Genomic DNA, 20,139 nt, shown 5'->3' with positions numbered 1-20,139 from the left:
GAATTCTAAAAATTGTCTTAATTGCAATTTTGTGAGAAAGACAGAGGATTTGAGCATTTTCCATATATTAAAGCTATTTTCATCCAATGGAGCAGTGTGTTACCTCGGCCTGCTCCTCTACTCACACTGGTGTAACCTCCTTAATAATTATGCCATGAGCAATATTTTTGTGAGAGACTTAAACCAACAGCTCATAAAGTTCTTTGACTATCTCAAAGGAAGAAAACAACCTATTGTGAATGGACATGTGGCTGTAAAAAGCTCAATTATCTGTACAAGACAAAAGCTTTAACTAGAACAGCCTTCAACAGTTTTGCTCAGTCTGTGGAAACAATTTGCATGACACAATCTGCCCTATAAAATCCACAGCCGTTCATATTGTTATAAGAGCCTCAGTTCAAAGGAGCAGTGAAGGAAAAAAAACCCACCAAAAAACCCCAAAGAAACTAGAAAGGAGCACTATTTTCTATCCACCTAAGAACAAAACACAAACACTGAATTGCACCACACAAATCGGTTACAAAACAAAAATGTTCAGTGCGTTCTCCATCCCTTGTGACATGCTTGGGAGCGGCACCATTTTAAAGGGATCGTTGTGCTCTTCCAGCAGACAAACCTCTCCCTGTCTGTCCTCCTGTAACACTGGGCTGGGTATTCCCTGCCTGAAGAAACCAGCTAAGACACACATGACAATTGGGAGAGCAGCTGATCGTTTTCAAAACCTACCACATTCATAAATACACTTCTATTTTTGTGAGACGTTTAGTGTCTACCAAGAAAAACGTAGGGAAATTGTAATTAACCTAGGCTTCAGAAGACTTCTCTCTTTTTTCCTGCCAGGGTATGGCAGAAGTGAATGGCAACAGATTTAGAAGTGCTGGGGATGCCTGTGTAACTCCTCTGCAGATCTATGAAGCCCAGGTGAAATATGGGTCATGTTACAGAGGGAGCATTTTGCAGACTACCAAAATGTCATTAAATTCAATAGGCATTTCAGATTTCCACCATCACACTGCACTCTATTTAGATGGGCAGCTATAACCACCAGCCTGAACAGCTTTGGTTTCTTCACTTTAGAAGTCATTCTGATCTCCTTTTAGCAATGAAAGGGAGTGTAGCATTTTCATGACAAGCCACGTGAAATTCTACCACCACGCAATGGAAAATCCGCATTCCTGCTTTCCAAACTGCAAATGCCACCAGACGTATCTAGATTTACTGACAACTGACCTGAGTGCTGCTGCTGCTGCTGGCAGTGCTCTGCCACAGATCCAGGCCCTCTCCCAACTTTCCTTCACTAGCATTTTCTCATTTTTCCTAAACTAGGCTGTCAGATGCAACGTCCCTATCAGACTGTGTGGCAAACATCCCTTTTGATTTCCGAGCATTCAGTGCTCATACAGCTGGCACCGCAGCCTGCAGCTACTGCCGTGACTCATCCCTTGGTGACCACACAACTTAACTGGGCTCCTACAAACGGGGTGCAGGTAGCAGGTCATCAGGGCTTTAAATTATTTCCTACTCCAACCTACAGAAAGCAAGGGCAAAAAGCTAGTATCTCTCTGTATTTAAAATATGTTTGCATACCATTCATTTTTTACTGCACTTATTTGTAATACATTGCAAATACTTTCTTTTCGCTTTTAATAGAGATGCTACCAGCTGACAGAATAGTGACAGGGTGCATTGTTAAGTGAGGAGTTTTACCCTTCTGGGAGAGGGACAGTGTTATCAAAATAACATAGACCTGAGCAGTCACAGAGGTTGTTAAACACACCCAAAGGAAGCAGCTGCAAACAGACTTGAAAACAATTTACTGAGTTAATACTTCAAATGGTATCTGTCTACTTTTGATTTCACTTTCTTTTTCACAGTTTCATTCAAACAGTATTTCCCCCAGAGCAGTCTTAAATCTCTCTTTTCTCCTTTCTGCTTTCCAAAGTTTGGCTCTTCACATGGTAATCCTTCCAAAGATAGTTCACCTCAAGTGTCTCTTATCATCTGTTTAAAGTGCCGAGAGACAGCCAAAAAATAAATCTGGTTTCTCCCTCCTCTGTTCCATGGCTGCCCACAGTGTTCTCTCACAGTGTCAGCACAGGGACTTTTACTACAGAATGCACTGAAGTGATACATGTGTGATCAGATCCAATGGCCACTTGCCAAAATTTACTTCTGCATCTTAACTTCAAGGAGATTTTGTTTCATTTATAGCAAATATTACATCCAAAAGGTGTTGTTATGAAATTTCCATGGCATGCTAAACCCCAAGGAACCGTTGGCTCCATGTTCTCTACTGCACACGTGCACACACACACGAACCATTAAAAAAGCAAACTGCAAGTTCAAGGTTTAAGAATTTCTCAGCTAGGCCTCCTTTTGCATATGCATTACAACACAATCTTTCATTACCTGATCTACTTCTTGCATGAGACCTCATTTCATTTAATACCCAAAAGAAATTATTTTAACAACCTGATAAAGTATTTAAGACCTTGCTTTCCCCTCATTGCTCAAAATGTAATTCCATGCCTTAATTCCCACCCACTATTCAAGCCCTTCTCTCTGGACAGACATTCATTTCAGACCAACTTCTTCTGTGGTGCTCATCACTGTAGCATTTGATAGCTTAGCAAACACTAATTTATTTTCACAGCATATCTGTGAAGGAGAGGTACCATTAACCTCATCTCATAGGCAGAGAACCAGAGTACAGGGAGGTTAACATCAAAGGTATGCAAGAATTGAAAGGCTGCATCCTGAGATGCCTTATGGTTGGAATTTCAGACTACTGAGGCTTGTGTAATTTTTGTATATACAAACCAAACCTCCCTTGGCTACAGCAACTGGTGCCAGACATCTGCAAATTCATGCTCTCAAGTGAGAAAAATGAGGGATGAGCCCTGACAAGATTGGTTGCAGCCTCTGTCACACCAGCACTACAGCAGAAGTGATCAGGTCCTTCATTAAGCACTCTTTAATGAGAGGCCAAATGAAGGTCCTAGAGGCACCCTTAGTTCTGCTGCCTTTTAAATCTGGACTATGATCCTCAGAATAATGATTTGTGTATCATTTCCTGGCTTTCAGAAGGAAACTAAAAATCCTCTGAACAAAATCGGTAGCATTAAGGCGCCTGGGTCATGAGCAGTGTGGTCATCATGGGCCCCTGTACCCAGTCACAGCACAACCCCTGTGCTTTTCTGCTGAAAAACATTAAACAAAGTTGCCCACTAATTTCTGTACATATGACGAGTAGCACCACATTTGTCTTACAGAAATAATAACTACGGTAAGCAGGTGTTTATATTCATGACGGTGATTAATTACAGCTCCTGTCATGCCCCGCTAACAAAACACAGCAATCACTCAATAAATGTTTATAATCTCATCACCATGGGACTTATATTGTTTCTTTCTTTGTTCCACTAATTGTTTCAAGTTTTCCATTGGAACTGAAGGCCAATATTAAAACTGACACCTCAGTAGTTGTTTCTACGTCTGTCTTTAATCTTAGTTCATAAAACCTGATATTTCATTCACTTCACAATATCCAAGGCGAAAAAATAATCACATCACTACATGCTCATGATGTAAACTGACAAAGCCAAGATTAAACCCAAGGACTTACACATCATTGCAGGAAGTAGGAAGCCCAGATCTCTCTGAATTTCTTTGTTTGAATGTGAACATCATATATTCCAGACAAGAAGATAAAAGGGTGCCAAATTCTCTAAAACACCAAAGTACAACCTTATACCAGCAGCCACTAGAAGAGCAGGAAGACCTAGAACGAGTAAATTTCTTGAGCAGGGACAATCAGGGTCTTGAATTATTAAGTAAAGAATAGGACTGGAAAGTAAATGAAAGAAAAGTAGCACAAAAATTGTATGCTCGTAATTGCTAGCAGGGAGAGTGTTTACACTTCATGCAAAGAATTATATAACTCAGGTCTCATTATTTCAGTGCCTTAAAATAAATAAGCTATTTTCCCTCAAGTAACTCCAAAGCAATGTTTTACTACCCATGCTCTGTGCAGTCCCAGGAGGCTAAGGGCCACTTGTAGAAGAGCCACAAAGGGTCATTTAAAAAAGCAATCTTATTACTAACAAACTTAAAACTGGCTGTTGCACCACAGTTTTAATGAAGAAAAAAAAAAAAAAAAGGCTTTTGTGGCCTGTTTCACATATAATGAAAACGTTTCACCAAAACCAGCACACACCCGCTGCCTGGCAAGAAGAAATGCATTGCTCCAATTCTGCAGGGAACCCCACAGCCTCGGGTTTAGGTGCCTCACTGACACACTGTGTGGCTGGGTATCACACTACTGCAACTCAAGTAACGACACTAATTTAATTATATTTGAATTATATAAACAACATAATGCAGCTTAAGCCACTCTTCAAACAGACTAAACATCCACAAACACAAGCCTCATCACAAGACTTGCATTTTTTTACTAATATAAAACACCAAAGGAGTAAAATAAGATTTTAATATATGCATATTCCTTACAGGCTTAGAAAACCTAAATAATTTCATGGGAGGCTGAAGAGCTGCTAACTGTCTTCTTTTTATTACCTCCTCCTACTAGCTTGCTTGTCTATAAAATAAGAATAGTATGAAATTCTTCTCTTCCACTTGGGTTTCATGGGAAAGTACACTTTCACTAACAACCATGATGAGCAAGATGGTAGATAAATGGGATCCTCTCCAAAACACATACATACCTCACCAGAAGTCAAGCGATTCTCTGCAAGAAGATGGTTGTCATGAAATATAAAACTGCACTAGATGCAATGACCAGTTGTTTAAAAAAAACCCAACAGTTTTTTAACCATTTTCAACATCTATGTGTGTTGAAGAAGATAAAAAAGCAAGAGAAACAGCATGAGGGTAGACCTTTATCCAATGCCAGTCTGAATTTTATCCAAAATGGAAAATATTGCAATTGTTGCATGAGAAGTTTTAGGGAAGTTTTAGCAGTGGAAGCAGAGACAATCACTTGCTACCGCTTTTGTTTCATTCAGAAAACCCTGAATGGGAAAGTTGACACTGCCTGTCCCAGCAATAAAGCTCAAATACAGCAGCTTCCTTTATCACCGTGGCTGGCCTGCAAACTGACACTGGATGGTAGCCCTGTGATGACAGAGTCTGTCTGCACATGGGCATTGCACCCATGATGAACTCGAGGCGCTGGGGCTATCCACATCTCAGGAAAGAAGTGGCTTATGGAAAACAGAAATACTCAAGAACTGCAGTCCATTAATGAAAATCTCCAGATTCCAACAATCATAAAGCAGTTATTAAGATGAAGGAAATGAGAAGTTTTAATAAATTTTAGTTATTTTTTAAAAATACTATTTTCATTGTGTTTTCAAAGCCTGCCATTTCCTCTCCTCAGGTTACCAAGCCTTTTTTTCTTGTAGGCTTCAACAAGTATTTTACCTTTACTTTTATGAGAGCTGAGATTTTACTGTACTGACAAGACCTGTGATAGGTGAAGTACAACCCCCACAAACATGCACATCCAGTTAAACTGCAAACTAGCAACACACAATCATTGTAAAATGAAAAGCAGCTGTCCTGCATTCCTCACCCTTAATATCAATTAACATCTTTGCAACTTGAGCCAGAGATATTCAATTCCCTTGTGTGACTCATAAAATCATTAACTCTTCTGCAACCCCAATCAAATCTATGAGATTGCTGCAAACAAGAACTATATGTACCAATTCACAAAATGGAGAAAATCTTGACAAGAGTGATGTTGCTACTGACCACAGCATTAAGAAACCATAGGCATGTCACTCCCCTTGGTGCTTTGTCTCATGTATTTAGTACAGCTTTAAAACCACCGCAGGTATGAAATGCAAACACACTCATTCCTAACATTTTGGCAGCTATGGTGTGGGAGTTGTTGCACTGTAACACTGAGCTGTGTTGGAGAATAACGCCCAAGCGGAGTTTTTCTGCTGACACCATCCCAATATCCCAATATATCATATCTACAATATTAATTTTAATGAATCATTCCCAGATTTCAGTCAACAAAGAGGACATTTTCAACTCTGAGTAACATAAAACCTTCAGTTTCTCCATTTCTACCTTATTTGCTAGACTAGGAGTTAAATACCTTACCTTCACTTTCCAGTGATGACATAGGAGGGAGAAGGGCAAATTAATGGAAAGATCATCACATGTATTTAGGGGACGAATTCAAAGAGGTTGAGGGTCCTAAACTGAGGAACCAGATGATTCTCACATCAGAATTGGGAAATAATTAATAAATGGCATCAGAGAGGGAAATGATACGTGACTTCCCTGCAGATGCAGACCATGGCATATTACTTTGTCTTGTTGTTACACAACATATACTAAGCTTTGACAAAGGATAGAAGAAAGTTATTCATTGGACCTGGTGACCAAATAGAACACTTTAAGGCCAAGGCTAAAATCATAAGACCTTTCAGGTTAGTGGAGGTTTACTAGTAGAATTCTTTAAACATTGCTTTTTGGGATAATTACTTAAGATTGTCATTGCATCTACACAGAAAGTAAAATCTTTATGCCAACAGACTATGCTGTGAACCATATTGAGAAGAACATCATCATAAGAAGAACCACCAGTGAGAAAAAAGATCTTTCAGGAGATGGATTACAGACACCAGAAGGAACATATAAGACAAAATTTAAGACTTCTAGACCTGCATGTTTCATGAAACCTGTGAAGTTCCAAAATCGGTTGGAAGAAACCCAAATCCTTCCACGTGTTTTGAAAAATAAAGACTTAGTGATTAAATTATTTTAGGGTGTGGGAAGAAGTGCTTGTTTTGGTCAGAGGTGACCAAGTCGGGCTGGGTCCCAAAACCACACTCCCACTCAAGACTAGGCTGAAACTCAAAGGTCTTGGCACAACACCTTGACTTCAGCAGTAGGACGTATGTCATTTTTGGGAGCATTCCAGGAAGTTCTGATACACAGCATTCCTGATGGTTTGCAGTCCCTGTAATAATAAGTGCCTTTTTCATGCAAAGCCTCATTATAAGGAACAGGTTCAATGGCAGTGCCGTAATGCTGCTCAAGATAAATATGATGTTTTTGAAGTGTTTCATACAATAAGCACCAACTTGTCTGAGTAGGTTGGGTAGCAATTTCATCACCCACTATGTTCACACTGCAAAGTATCACTGAAATGAGTACGATACCTGCACTACTAATGTCAATATGTGCTTGCGTACCAAAATTATTACTTCAGATATTCTAGCATTACATAGCACAGACACTTCAGAAAGATAGAAGAGCTGGTGTTGCATGTCAAAATAAGGTTAACTATTAACTGAACACAAGTGGATGAAATGTCCAAGAAAAAAGACATCTGCCTCAGGAGCTGGGGTATCTTTTTTTACCCGGGGAGCTTTAGGCAGCATTGCACATTCCCTTCATCTAGCTGCATCCCAATATGACAGCTAATATGGTCTTCCATGACAAAGTTTCAGAGGAATAAAGATGGTGTACCAAAAAGCGGGAGCAACAATATCCCAATATCCAGGCACAGCTGGGCTGAGGACAAACTAAAGCCACCTTTTTCCTGTGATTCCCAGAGGCCTATTCTGGTTTTAACTTTGTTGTCTTTGTTTGATCCTGTGGTTATTCTAATGCAGTTTCTGCATTTTCCATTAATTCTGTCTCCTCGTACAACATCCTAAGCCATATTACAAATGGGGGAAAAGAAACAGTAACAAGCTCATAAAGTGATTGTCTCAGACAAGATTCAAATGTACTGGCTAATTGGATATATAACTCATAAATGATGATGGAGAAGGGATGCCTAACAATGTAGAGAAAGGAAACTAAATCTAAAAAAGCTCCAGCTCCATTCAGTTGAATGAACAACAGCATTTGATTTCATTAGCTCTGATATTCTAAAAATCGTACCAATAAATATAATCTTTCGTGCAAGCACACATTCTTCTAAGCAAAAGACTGCAGAAGGAATGGCTATTAAAAGCTCTGCAATTACTCTAAATTTGTACTGTAAACAGTGTAACACCAGACCATAATTAAATTAAATATGAAACATTTCATTGTCCCAAATACATGCAATTCAATTTGAAGAGAGCATTTGTAGTAGCACCAGCAGCATCTTTTCAGATTTTGCACATTGCTTTAAGTAACTACCACACCTATCCAACCAAAACACTGACACATAAAGCACATGGAAAGACCAGACAAAAGCACTTGACGAGAAACTGTGCTTGAGATGGTATCTCTATAAAGACTGCATGGCTTGAATCTCCTGTGACTGTTTGGTTTAAGTAACTGTGAGAAGTAGCAAACTCCTTGTGCATCCAGCTCCATAGGGCTGCGTGCTAATTTGAGTTCAATTCAGTCTGAGTACTTGAACACTGTTGTAAACACCACTTCAAAATCTGACACACATTTCATCCAGTCTGAAATACTTATGACCTCCACAAGCAGAAGTGTATACATTCTTTCATTTTCTTAGTAGAGTAAAAGGAAAAACCTATTAGACATTTGGCTCAATCTTAGTGCCATACATTAAGTTAAGAGTTAATAATTTATTAATCATCATTCAAGAAATCCTTATTACATTTGACAGTTTTTGGAGGGGCTTTGCTTTCTTCTTTAAAGGACCTTCAACAACAACAATCGGCTAGGGAAATATGTTGACATACGGCTTTGACATGTTCTTTTGATTTACATATTAAAGCAAGAAAAAGTTACATGCTTTCACTAACATATATCACTTTCAAATTTTTCACTGCTAAACAGATTTAAAATTTTTAGTTCTAGTGTAGCAGATTTTGTGTAGCAGACTTTATGTCACTATGTTACCCATTATGATGCAATGCCCCCCAAACAGGTCTTTTTCTTGCAAGAACTCCCTCTTAACAATATAGATAAATTATATAGTTTAACATTATCAGCATGATAAATTTTCTTAAAAGTGGAAAGCAAACAAAATTGTATCAACGAGAAGCCCAGTAAACAATCAATCACCCTACATTAATTGTCTTTTGGAGATAGGCAAGCATGGCGCACTGGGAGAAAGCCAATAAGAACAATTCTTTTGTTTCCTAATTTTCCACAAGATAGCAGTTCTCTGGTGCTGTAAGGCACAGTCACACTTCTCATTCTATCTTAAAACAAATGTAAGGTTCTTATGATTTATTTCAGCAAAGTGGAAATTGAGCAAAAAAGATACTGACAGTCACTCCCATGGTACAGAACAACAAAAAAGTGCATCAAACTTCAGCAGCTCAGCAAGGCACAGCTTCACTGCAAAGGTCCCAAATCAGTGGCCCAAACAGCAGAAACAGGCAATTTCTGTGCATTGCTGGTTCTACTGCTACCACCTTGCCCTGACAATGCTGCACAAGACCCCAGGCAGGGGCTGAGCATGGCTTCCCTCCCTCCTACCCTCCCTGTGGGCACCTCTGGGCACATCCCCTCCTCCAGAAGACCACGGCACACCAGCAGCTCTGAAGCCTGTACAGGCACAGTGGACAAACTCTAAGAAGCTGCAGGGTCCAGCACACAGTTCACACAGGGACTTCTGAGCAGGTGGTTTATTTTGGTTTTGGCAGAGCTGCTGACTGCCAACATGTGAATGCCAGCAAACAAAACCCCCACTTAATTCTCCAGGAGTGGTCCTGGACCTGCAGTGAAGAACCAGCCCACTCAATTTACTCACTACTGAAAAGACCAGGTCACAGCAGAGACTTAATAAACCGACTCTCCCTCAATACCAAACATTAATCATCAACTTCAACTTAAAAATGAGTGCTCACTGCCTCTGTAGTGCTTTAAAAATATCCACACAGCTTTCCAAAGGCACTTTACAAGGGTTGCCACCACCCTACTCGCTTCTCAACACAAGTGTTTTAACAAAAGGTTTCCAGCAGTCAGACTGGATTAACTGCATTTGAAATCTCACCAGGGTCTGCAGACAGACCCTCTTTACTTTGAGAGCTTCTGTGCTACTTTAGATGCTTTGTATTGTTCAGCAGCAGCAGAAAAAGCCCTCACAGGAACTGACTTTTAATACATACATGAGGCTCAGGTTCTAGCAAGGGAGGAATATTTTTTGCGTTTTTGGTAAGAACGTATCCCTTATCACAGCCAAAAGAAAATGAGGTTATGCAAAATACTTACTTCGAAAATGTTCTGAGGCATAATAGTAGACATCCTCATAGCCCTCGTGGTAATCCTCCTCTGGCCGGTACTTTTTGCCTTTTCTTCTTCTCGATCTTCTTATCTGCTTGACAAAGCCCAAGAAGCGCTCCATCTCCCTCCTCACTCACAGCCCCAGCCGGCAGCCCCCTTCGCCCTCTGCTTCACAAAGAGCTGTCCCAGCATGAATCAACCGCAAGCACCGGAGCAGAGCTGCAGCTCCCACCAGCCGCTCCGGTACCATTAAACAACCCCTCCCTTATCTCAGCTGTGACTAGGAAGCATACTGTTTTCCCTTTTGAAAATAAAAAGGGATACACACAGAGACACACTTTATCAAATCTATTGACTGGAATATTTCCACCTGAAAATAAATAAAGGGTGAAAGCATTGAAGAAAAAGGAGAATTTCACGATTCCAAGCTGTTATTAAGCAGCAGAGGACAAAGTTGAAGAGACCTGCTTGCCAGCAAGGGGAAGCCCAGCACTGAGAGCTCCCTATCCTGTGTTTCCATCATTTGAAGAGGGGCTGGGAGGCGGGGATAGATGTTAGTCAATGGACTGAACCATATCTCAAGGCAAAACAGGTTTCCATTCGCCAGTTAAATGCTGCCCTCATATCTACCCGGGCACAGCCTCAGGAGCGTGTTTGATTTCATTTGTTGTAAGAAGAGGAAACACGCCAATCCATTTCTGGCATCTCATATGCTGGATGAATAAACAGCAAAGTGGTTTAATCCGTACACACAGCCCACTCACCGACAAGTGTGTGCCGAATGTGTTAATTGGAGCAGCAGGGAGAAAGCTCGGCAGCTGTTAAAAAATGACACATATACCCACCGGGCATTAGTGTATTCTAATCACTGCTAGATCTAAACATTAAAAGGCACTCCACAGACAGGTCTCCTACAGAGCTGGCCAGGGTGTATGGCAATAGGCAAACAAAGGAAGCGACATCACAAGCACACTATGACAATACTCATTTCAAATCCCAGCAGAGTTCAAAAAACTTTAAAATTAAGGTGCGTCAGATCATCCTTGGCACAGGGTGAGAGAAGCAAAAAGCCTGAAAAGGCACTGGCTCTCTTCTCTTGCTGCGTGCCTGAAACCCACACTCATTCCCTAAGATAAGACTGGAATTTCATTCGTGTTTCTGATGAAGTTTCCCTCCTGCACAAAAACAAAAGCAGTGACTGCTCAAATCCTATCACACTGACATCTGTCAGGAGTTTTTTATTGTAACCACGTTCCCACAAGTCCAGTAAAGTCTCTAGTCCAGCAGGACCTCTCCTGTCTGCTAGTACAAGTCAGGGATCAAGCAGTCACCTCAGTCAAACTATGTGCTGAACATGGTCACTTGCATCCAGGCTCCCAAGAGATACCATTTTGCACTTAAAAGGAAGTCAGAAAGTCTTCCTGTAAAACAGATTTTACAGGTTCATCATCTGGAAAAGGAAGAGCACGCCGAGAATGGATTAGTTTCTGGTGATGTAGACATTTCAGTGAGTCTTTATTTTGCAAAGAGGAAACCAGGGCACTGTTTTCAAAAGCATAAAAGAAGTAAAGCAAAAACCAGGACTGTAACTTAGCAATTCTGTTTTGAAAGAAGTGAGCAGAGATTGATCAATATTAAGTCAGGATTTTCTCGTTTTGAAACGTGACCGTTGTAAGTAAAGGTCAGCTAGACCTGATATCTGAGGATCCTGAAACACACACACACACTGAAAGCCGGAACTGGAATTCTTTTGGGCTTGTTCCAGCTTTCCAGATATTTTAAAACAATATTGTCACAAACCCATACTCATTTTATCCATAAAAGCTCAAAACGCCCAGCATGCTCCTACCAAGCTCCCCACAGGAATACAGACTCATCCTCCTTGACCTCACCAGCCCTGCTTTCCCGCTGTGAAAATGCAGCCGCTGTCGCTAGCTGATGAACACCCCCAGGGCACCACCAGAACTATTTTTAGTGAAACTTCTATAAGGAGGTTGTGTTTCATTACAAGTCTGTTTTTATCACACAGCTTTCAACTTTCAAATGGTAAAGACCTTAGAGGAATATTACAGGCATATTACCAAAAATAAAAATGCCAATAAAACTTCACCTATGGACTTCAAGAAGGGATTGCTGTATGTTTTGAAGGTTTCACCACGCGTCTCTTCTGTGCTCTGCCACCAAGCAGCAAAAACATTACTGTCACGAAACACGAAAACGAAAGTTGTAGCCTACAGCAGAGGCAACACTTTCTCTTTCCAGAGAGAAAAACGTTGGTTTGTTGCCCCTGTTGAGGACTCTCCCTGACAGATGTGCAAAAAGGTATTTGTAGGTGTCAGAAACCTTCAAGACAGAAGTCTTGCAGCCATCACTGCTCCTTGAAGTTAAATTATTCAGTTCAATTAAAAATGACAAAGCTTTTTAAAAAGGAGAAAATGTAAAACTTTCTTGCTTTTCAACTGTCTTCCAAATGAAAGCTGAAAACTGAAACCAAGCAGACAGACTTGGCTTTTATTAAGTAAATACAACCTTTTTTTAGTACCTCTGTTGCTCAACATGCTCCAGCATAAGCAGCTTCCCCAGTCCTCACCAAGCCCCAGGAAGACTTCGTTCCTTTCAATAACAAGACAAATACAGCAAATAAGCAGATAAGGGAGCAACCAAACGATCTCAAGTAGCACCACAAGCAGCAGGTGCAGCACATCAACTGCCTGACCACTTTCTAGAGAGACCTGATATAAGTTTGGGCAAATTTTGAGCTTTGGAAATCACATCATTATGTTGTGCAAGGGACTTGCCCTTCTCTCTCATGCTCACGAGATACATCACATAGCTATATGGCTGCTATAGTAAAGCAGGAAAAAAAGCACTAAATGGTATTATTGGCCAGTGCTCATGCTAATAGCTCCCACCTATGCTGTGTGTAAAGTATGAAGGGACTCTCCTCAGATAAGCAGAGGGGGTTCAAGCCCTGCTGCACTTCACTCTATCCCACCACCTGCTACTCTCTACAAAGGCTCCATCTCCTATGCTAAAGATGCAGAAGTAGGCCTGCAGTTTCTAACACGCAAACTGACAGTCCTGCCAGCATGTAAATCATACACACATTTCCTTTTACATTAATGCAAACAACAGAGACACATAATTTCAGAATTTTTACTTTTTTTTTTTTTAAACATAGAGCAAGCTAAGCTTTCGATTGGATTTCCTCTGACCTAAAATACTGTGGTATTCAGGGCAATTTAAAGACAAGGAAATACCTTAACTGAGGACATTGTTGTTATATACTATTATGAGTCAGAGCATTAAGTGCTCTACTATACTAGGAAGATTTCTGAACAAAAGTTTTGTTTCATATGCATTTCATACCACAGCTACTGTTTGCTGAAAATACTGGAGACATTCATTAGCTACTCCTCATGCCATACCTGTAAATATTTAATCATAGTCCTACTTTCAAAGGTATACACAGAGAACTCAGTTTCATAAACACCGTAGTCAAAAAAAAATCCTGAATAAACAGCTAAACTCCTGCTTTCCCCATTGCTCAGGATTCACCCTTCTGCAGCTTCTTGTTGTGAAGAACTCATTTCTTAACGAAAATGAACATGGTTCTTGCAACCTTCTGCTTGAAAAGGAATAAAAAAGCAGAAGCTAATAGAGGCATACAGCAGTTTCAGAAAGGCATAGTGATTGTACAGGACGAGCAGAGAAAGAAACAAACACTGGCTTTCAAATTTTTAAAATGCAAAGTATCAGAGATGGCAATGAATTTCATCCTTAATGACAAAGAGAATAGGATAATTATGCCCAGAGGGCATAAAATTAGGTGTTGATTTATATTCTGAAGCTGTTTCTGAACTAGAATTTAGAGAATCAATTTCTGGTGTTTTAATCCCACAATAGAAAGTTGCAAGGTAAATATGTCTGAAGCTCTTTGGCTCATCCTTTCTGCCTACTCCATCAAAGCAAGTATTCTATTGCCATTTCCAAGGGGACTCCTTAGAAGAAAGAAGGATTGTTGTGCTGTCTCCAGCATGATGTGCCTAACAGAAATTTTGCCAAGTGACACCGATTAGATAATATTTGCATACTCCATTCTGAGAATTAATTTGTATAAGTTAAGGAGAAGCTCCATCAAACTGGATCAGTCTCAGGTCAGTGACTTACTAGAAATGACTTCATAGCAATAATAAAACACATATAAATAAAATAAGACAGTCATTTTCGAAAAGTTGAGCTGAAGCAAAAATGCTTTTGCAGTCACAGATAATTTTCTAGAAGACAGATGTCAGCATTTAAGCTTTAACTTGTCTTTATACCCTACCCAGAGCAAAGATTAGGTTTCTCATCATGTAAAATATCTGCATTTAACATTTTATTTGCACAAAATTAGCTATGCAGTTATCAAGGTAAACTTTCACAAGTGACATTTTCTTATTTTCTTTACTTATTTCTTTACTTATTTTCTACAGCACTTTTTCCAGTATTTGGGAAAAGCAGTAGGAAAAACGTCTTGGTATCCAAGGATAAGCCACTAAGGTAGTAAATATTTAACAAGTATTTCCATTTGAGTGGACTTGCAAACATGATGCTTTGAAACCAGAGCCTGTGTATGAAGCATGAATCTCTTATGTGTTGTATCATAAATACAGAATGGAATGAGCACCAAATTTAACAGTTTGGGGCAGGTATGTTGCACCCTGTTCATCAGTATGTTTCAGTGGTTAAAGGAAAAATATTTTAAACAGATGAACCCTCCTACCCTCCTGTATCTCCCTCTGCGTCTCTGGGCAGCCCCTGAAAGTCTTCTGCCAGGGGAAGGAATGCCCCTCACTGGGAGGCAACCATGTAAGAGAGCACACAACAGTAGTTGCAGAGATCTACCTGCTTCAGGTTACTCCTGTGGAAAAAACCCACAGAGTTACACATGGACAATACAAAAATTAGGATTAATATTAACTGTTCTTGGAGGCTGGCTGAATAGAGGAAACAGGCTTTTTCCCAGCTCCCTCAAACCCCTAAACATAAAGATACAGCAAACCTCAAAAGGGAGAACAGATTGCTTCTTCTCTGGTTCTCTTTCAACTGAGGGATGTCTTTATCTGCTGTCATTGTTTTTGAAGACTAGCAATAACTAATAAAGGAACTATTCCCCTATTTGCCTTATAGTATCATCTTGCCTGACCTTCTAGTTTTTCAAGTGATGTTTGTTCACATGTGATAGCTGCTCATGTCAAGGCTGCAATTTTTCCACTCTTTGCCTGAAATATCTTGGTGTAAAATGTGAGATTATCTATTTGAAAATTATAAAATGCCTGTAATCTACAATCTATTAAACACTATAGGAACATATGGTCCATACATGCAGAAGAAGTTCCACGTACAAAGCCAATACTGTGCGTGAGGAGTACCTATCAGCAGCCCACCACCCCCTGAGGTACCACTGCCCCACTTGACACCCCTCTGTCAAGCCAGATTCTGAGTACAAGTTTTGTTCTCTTCCTAAAGACATCTGAAAAGAGCATTGAAGGCATGGGACATACTAAATATTACACTCCATATCTCACCTATTTGACAGTTTACATACATGCAGGATAACCAGTGCACTATCTCTAGAATGTTGCTGCAGGAGAACTGGATGGTGATAAAATACTGCTGATCCACTTCTGTTATTTTTAAGATCTGATACTTGTTATACACTGTTAAATTATAAGTTTGCTCTGATTTTAATGCATTACATTCAGTTTCACAAGTCATACATTCTTGTTATTCATTGCTCACACAAAATCATAGACCTTTTTTGTCTTCTGCTCCTAAATTAATGCAAGAGTTGAGAGCTGGAGTTCAGCTTTTGTGTCACCTAGCTGTAAATTAAATTAACTGCCAAATATTTTTTTCTTTTCTCTCTTTTTTCCTTTTTTTTTTTACAAGTGAACACACACACATTTTGAATACTTTGAGTTCCTTATTGTATTTTATCATATATGTTATTTCATATTAACATCATCAATGGTTTTGCTTTTTGCAAAATTTTCTCACATAAATGTGTGCTCATAAATGTGAATGCCAACACAGGGATGAGGGTAAAATAGAACACAAAGGATAGAGGAAGAGGCTACTTTCATTTAGAGGGATCTGGGGGACTCCTTGTGTGTACAATACAAGAATGCTGCCTCTCATATATGGAGAATGCTGAGAAATCTTTGTGGCGCTGTTTTGAAAGGGTCACTTGTCAAGTTGAATTTCATGCAGAGTGTATGCTTCAGGGGAAAAGACACTTTTTTTTCCCCTTCAATTCAGCTAAAGCCGTTTGCATACATTCTATTTTTTTCTCATCTTTCTAGTCTATTTGGCTTTAAGTAAGTGACTAATTAGAATATACAAATACGGCATTAACAAATGCTAACTTTACCACCACCAAGGAAATACTGCTCAGGTAAAATTAAGTGCAAAATAAGTTTGAATTTCCTTAATGTTTTGTGACACCAATAATCATTCTACAAGAAAAGCTAAGCAGAGCACTATTCCAACTATCTGTAAAATGCCTTCAGGGTTAAAGTGGTAGACTGAAATTTTAAAATACTAAAACTAGAACACAGTTCTTTGGCAAGTCTGAATTAAAGGTGTTCTCATTTTCTAAAGAAATGTAGCAAATGGCTAGAGGGAACACTACCAAGATTTTGCATAGTGTGTCTGTTTTATGCACAAAGGATATCTCAAACCAACTATGAAATACATATGAAGAAGTGGTTTGGAATATGGATATGGTTTTTACTCCTCACTGAGTAAAAAGACACTATATTTCCCTAATTTCTGATTCTTCAACAACTGCTCAATTCAACTCTAACAATAATTAAAATGCACATAGAGCACTGGAAAGAATGAATAATTAATTTATGAAATTACAGCTGGCCAGAACAAAAATACCTAGTAAATACATTAAATGAAGTTCTTACACAAAAGCATCAAAATATTTTCTTAGGCTGCAGACCACAGGAGCTATAGAGTGCCATCAAACAAGGCTGCAGTAGGTGGGATTTCACAGTTAATTGACAGTGGGAGACCTCTATGAATATGTTGTGTGAGATTTAAGGTAAATCACAGGAGAATCAATCATTCAACATCTCTTTACATGTAAGAGTTCATGCAAGAGACTTTTTGCTATGGATTTACTCTCTTTTACCTCATGAGATTAGCAAAAAAGGGTTGTGGATAAGGAGCCTGCTCATCTTCCCACAGACGCATCCTATCCTTCCCCCCATCTGTGGCCACTGGCTCACTGAGCAGTGAGCTTTAAGTACACACAGAGACATGTATCCCCTATAGACTGTCTCATCCTGCCTCCAAGGGCATGAAGAGGTTTCATTGTAAAACACGAAGCCCAGCATGACACAGAACACAAGAGAGGAGAAACCTCCACATGCCATTTCATACAAATCCTCCTCGCTGTCCATCTGCTGTCTAGTATCAATTCTCTGTATCAGTGATCCTGTATGAAAGACTGAGATTTACAAACTCTGTGGTGCAGAGGAATGCCTGTATTTCCCAGCAGCACAATAATGGGCGTCGCCCTCTTCTCTTACCAATATTTAGTTGTGAAGAGCAGTAAAAACCTTGTTATGTTTTATTATTGAAAACATCCACCAGTCATATACTCTACATTTCTCTGATGAACTAATTATTGCAGCAAGAAACTTCTGTAATTTGTTTAATAAACCGAAGGAGCAGTTAGAAGTAATAAAAGATGGGCAAAACGAAAAAAATCTGAAGGGAAAAATATGAAAAATGTGGAGGCAACTATGAAGCTGGAGTAATGGAGAAGCACCTCTGGGAAAAAAAGCACAGGTATCCAGAAAGCTGAGTTGTATCCTGAGCTCCATGTCTTATCAGGGTCAAGATATAGTAGATAAAAGAAAGATTTTATTGCAGGTGAGCTCTGACAAGACGAAAATTCTGCTTAACTGTCAAGAAAAGACTACTACAGAGAAATTCCTCATTATGATCACAAGAATTTACAATAAAAGACTATGTAAATATATATATGCAAATTAAACCATCCATCTGGAGTCAGTGCACTGCCCTAGAGGCACAGGCCAACATGATGGCAATGAAGAATCCAGTTGTTCAGATGGATTAACCCTTCTCCTTCTCTCCCAATACCCTCCACATCCAGTTTTAAGTAATTCCTGTTGTCCTTACACAATCTGAACCTGCAAGGCATACAAAGTAAAAAGAGTAGAAAGACTTGAAAGGCAAAAAGGACAACTTCACATGCAACCTCACAGTAATGAGGCCCAAGTACATGTCTGCAGCACTGAAGGATCAATGTTTCCATCCACCAGCTCCCAATAGCAAGGCCCATTGAACATTACCGTGATACTTCATCTCTCTCCCACCAAGCAGCAGTTTGGGAAATGAGAGCTGCTGACACCTCTTTACGTATGAGGTTTCACTTCCCTTCTCTCCCCATTCCAAGGGCACAGAACAGGTTCTGCTGTTCAGTTTGTAATTTGTTTCCTAGTTCAAGTCCACCTTTTTCCATCCAGGGGAACAGAAAAAGTAATAAAAAAAACAAAGGAAGAGAGAAAATCTGCTTAATGCTGCTGCTAAGAGGTTAACAAAGGAAATACAGACAAAGCAAATGCACACACTTCAAAATTGTCTGCTCCATCCTCCATGAGAACAGCATTCCTGTGTTTGAATGTTAAGAGGCAAACCAAAGAGAAAAAAAAGCATTTCATCCTGGCCTTCTGAATCTCATTTACTTCTGCTACAAGGTTTGACATTTTCTGCTGTAAATTCACTCTTACAATAACAACTTTGCCATACAAAATTGTGGGACTAAATATAATGTAATCACTTTTCCAGTATTGCACTCTTTACAGGGTAATAAGAGAGGCTAGAACAAATAATTCTGATTTTACTTGTAAAGACTGAGATCCTTGACCTCAGCATACATTTCAGAAGCAACAGAATAATTGAGGTTTCTTGTCTTTGAAAGCTGATAGCTCCCAAACAAAAGATTACTTGGAATTTACATTCTGTGACACTCAGAAGAGACAAAATATTCTGATTTTTCAAACTTCTCTTTAGTGATGCTTTGTACACCAGGATTTACTTCATGCCTCTCCTGTGGCATTCCTCATCAATGGTACATACAAATGCTTTCCAAGCTGTTCGCAAGAAGTCATCCCTAACACATCCACTTTACCACACTTTTTAACACACTTTCATCCTCACTCTCTGCCCTGTGCTCTTCAGCCAGATCCACACCTTCAGGCATTGCTTCTGCCTTGGTCTACAGGTTATGGGTGCGGGAATTCAGAACTCTTGGATTTTTTGTACCCTCTGATGTATTTGGTCATTTGAGTAAAAATGTTCATATCAAGAAACACATAGCATTCCTCTTTGTTAATTACGAAAGCCACAGAAAATGAATACACTGCTCAAAAAGCAAATTCCTTATTTCCTACCACATACATGAAGTGGCAGAGCTTGTAACTAATCACCTCAAGATTCTAGAGACCAAGATACTCAGAGACCTCACTTTTCACCAATACTGACAAAATGATAAAAGAAAATACTAAGGAAGTTTTACACCAGACCAGTTAAATCATTATCAGTCAGTGTGCAAAACTGACACAGATAAAATTTCACTCTCCCAAAGAGTTTCATAACTGTTGCAGATATCCCAAGAAACCTTTTCACTCTTTTAGATGCTCAGAATCCATCTATAGTACTAAAAGATGCAAATTCGGACAGGATGTGTATTTTACAAACTGACTTGTTAATTACTGATATTTGGATTAACATTTTGCTCAGAAGCACTAAAGCAATTCTGTAGACACACTCATGCATTCTCCCTGGTTTTATACCACTTTGTGCAGAGTATCACATGGTACTGACTAACAATTAAGATTCTTTAATAAACTATTTTGGAATTTGCAATTC

The 20,139-nt window shown here is 39.5% G+C and overlaps 1 protein-coding gene across 1 annotated transcript in view; it reads right to left on the bottom strand.

The window, feature by feature from the left end:
• GRIP1 (glutamate receptor interacting protein 1) overlaps positions 1-10,306 on the bottom strand; it is a gene marked incomplete at both ends in the record, with an annotated part of 221,262 nt that extends 210,956 nt beyond the window's left edge. The window contains one exon of the mRNA XM_082280305.1: positions 10,174-10,306. Coding sequence (XP_082136431.1) covers positions 10,174-10,306 — 133 coding nt within the window. The remainder of the gene's footprint in view (positions 1-10,173) is intronic.
• Between the last annotated feature and the right edge of the window lie 9,833 nt (positions 10,307-20,139).

This window comes from Coloeus monedula (genome assembly GCF_965178545.1).
Source record: "Coloeus monedula genome assembly, chromosome: 4".
NCBI classification, from domain to species: domain Eukaryota; kingdom Metazoa; phylum Chordata; class Aves; order Passeriformes; family Corvidae; genus Coloeus; species Coloeus monedula.
Note: the sequence above shows the minus strand (reverse complement) of the source record. Positions and strands in the feature narration are given on the sequence as shown.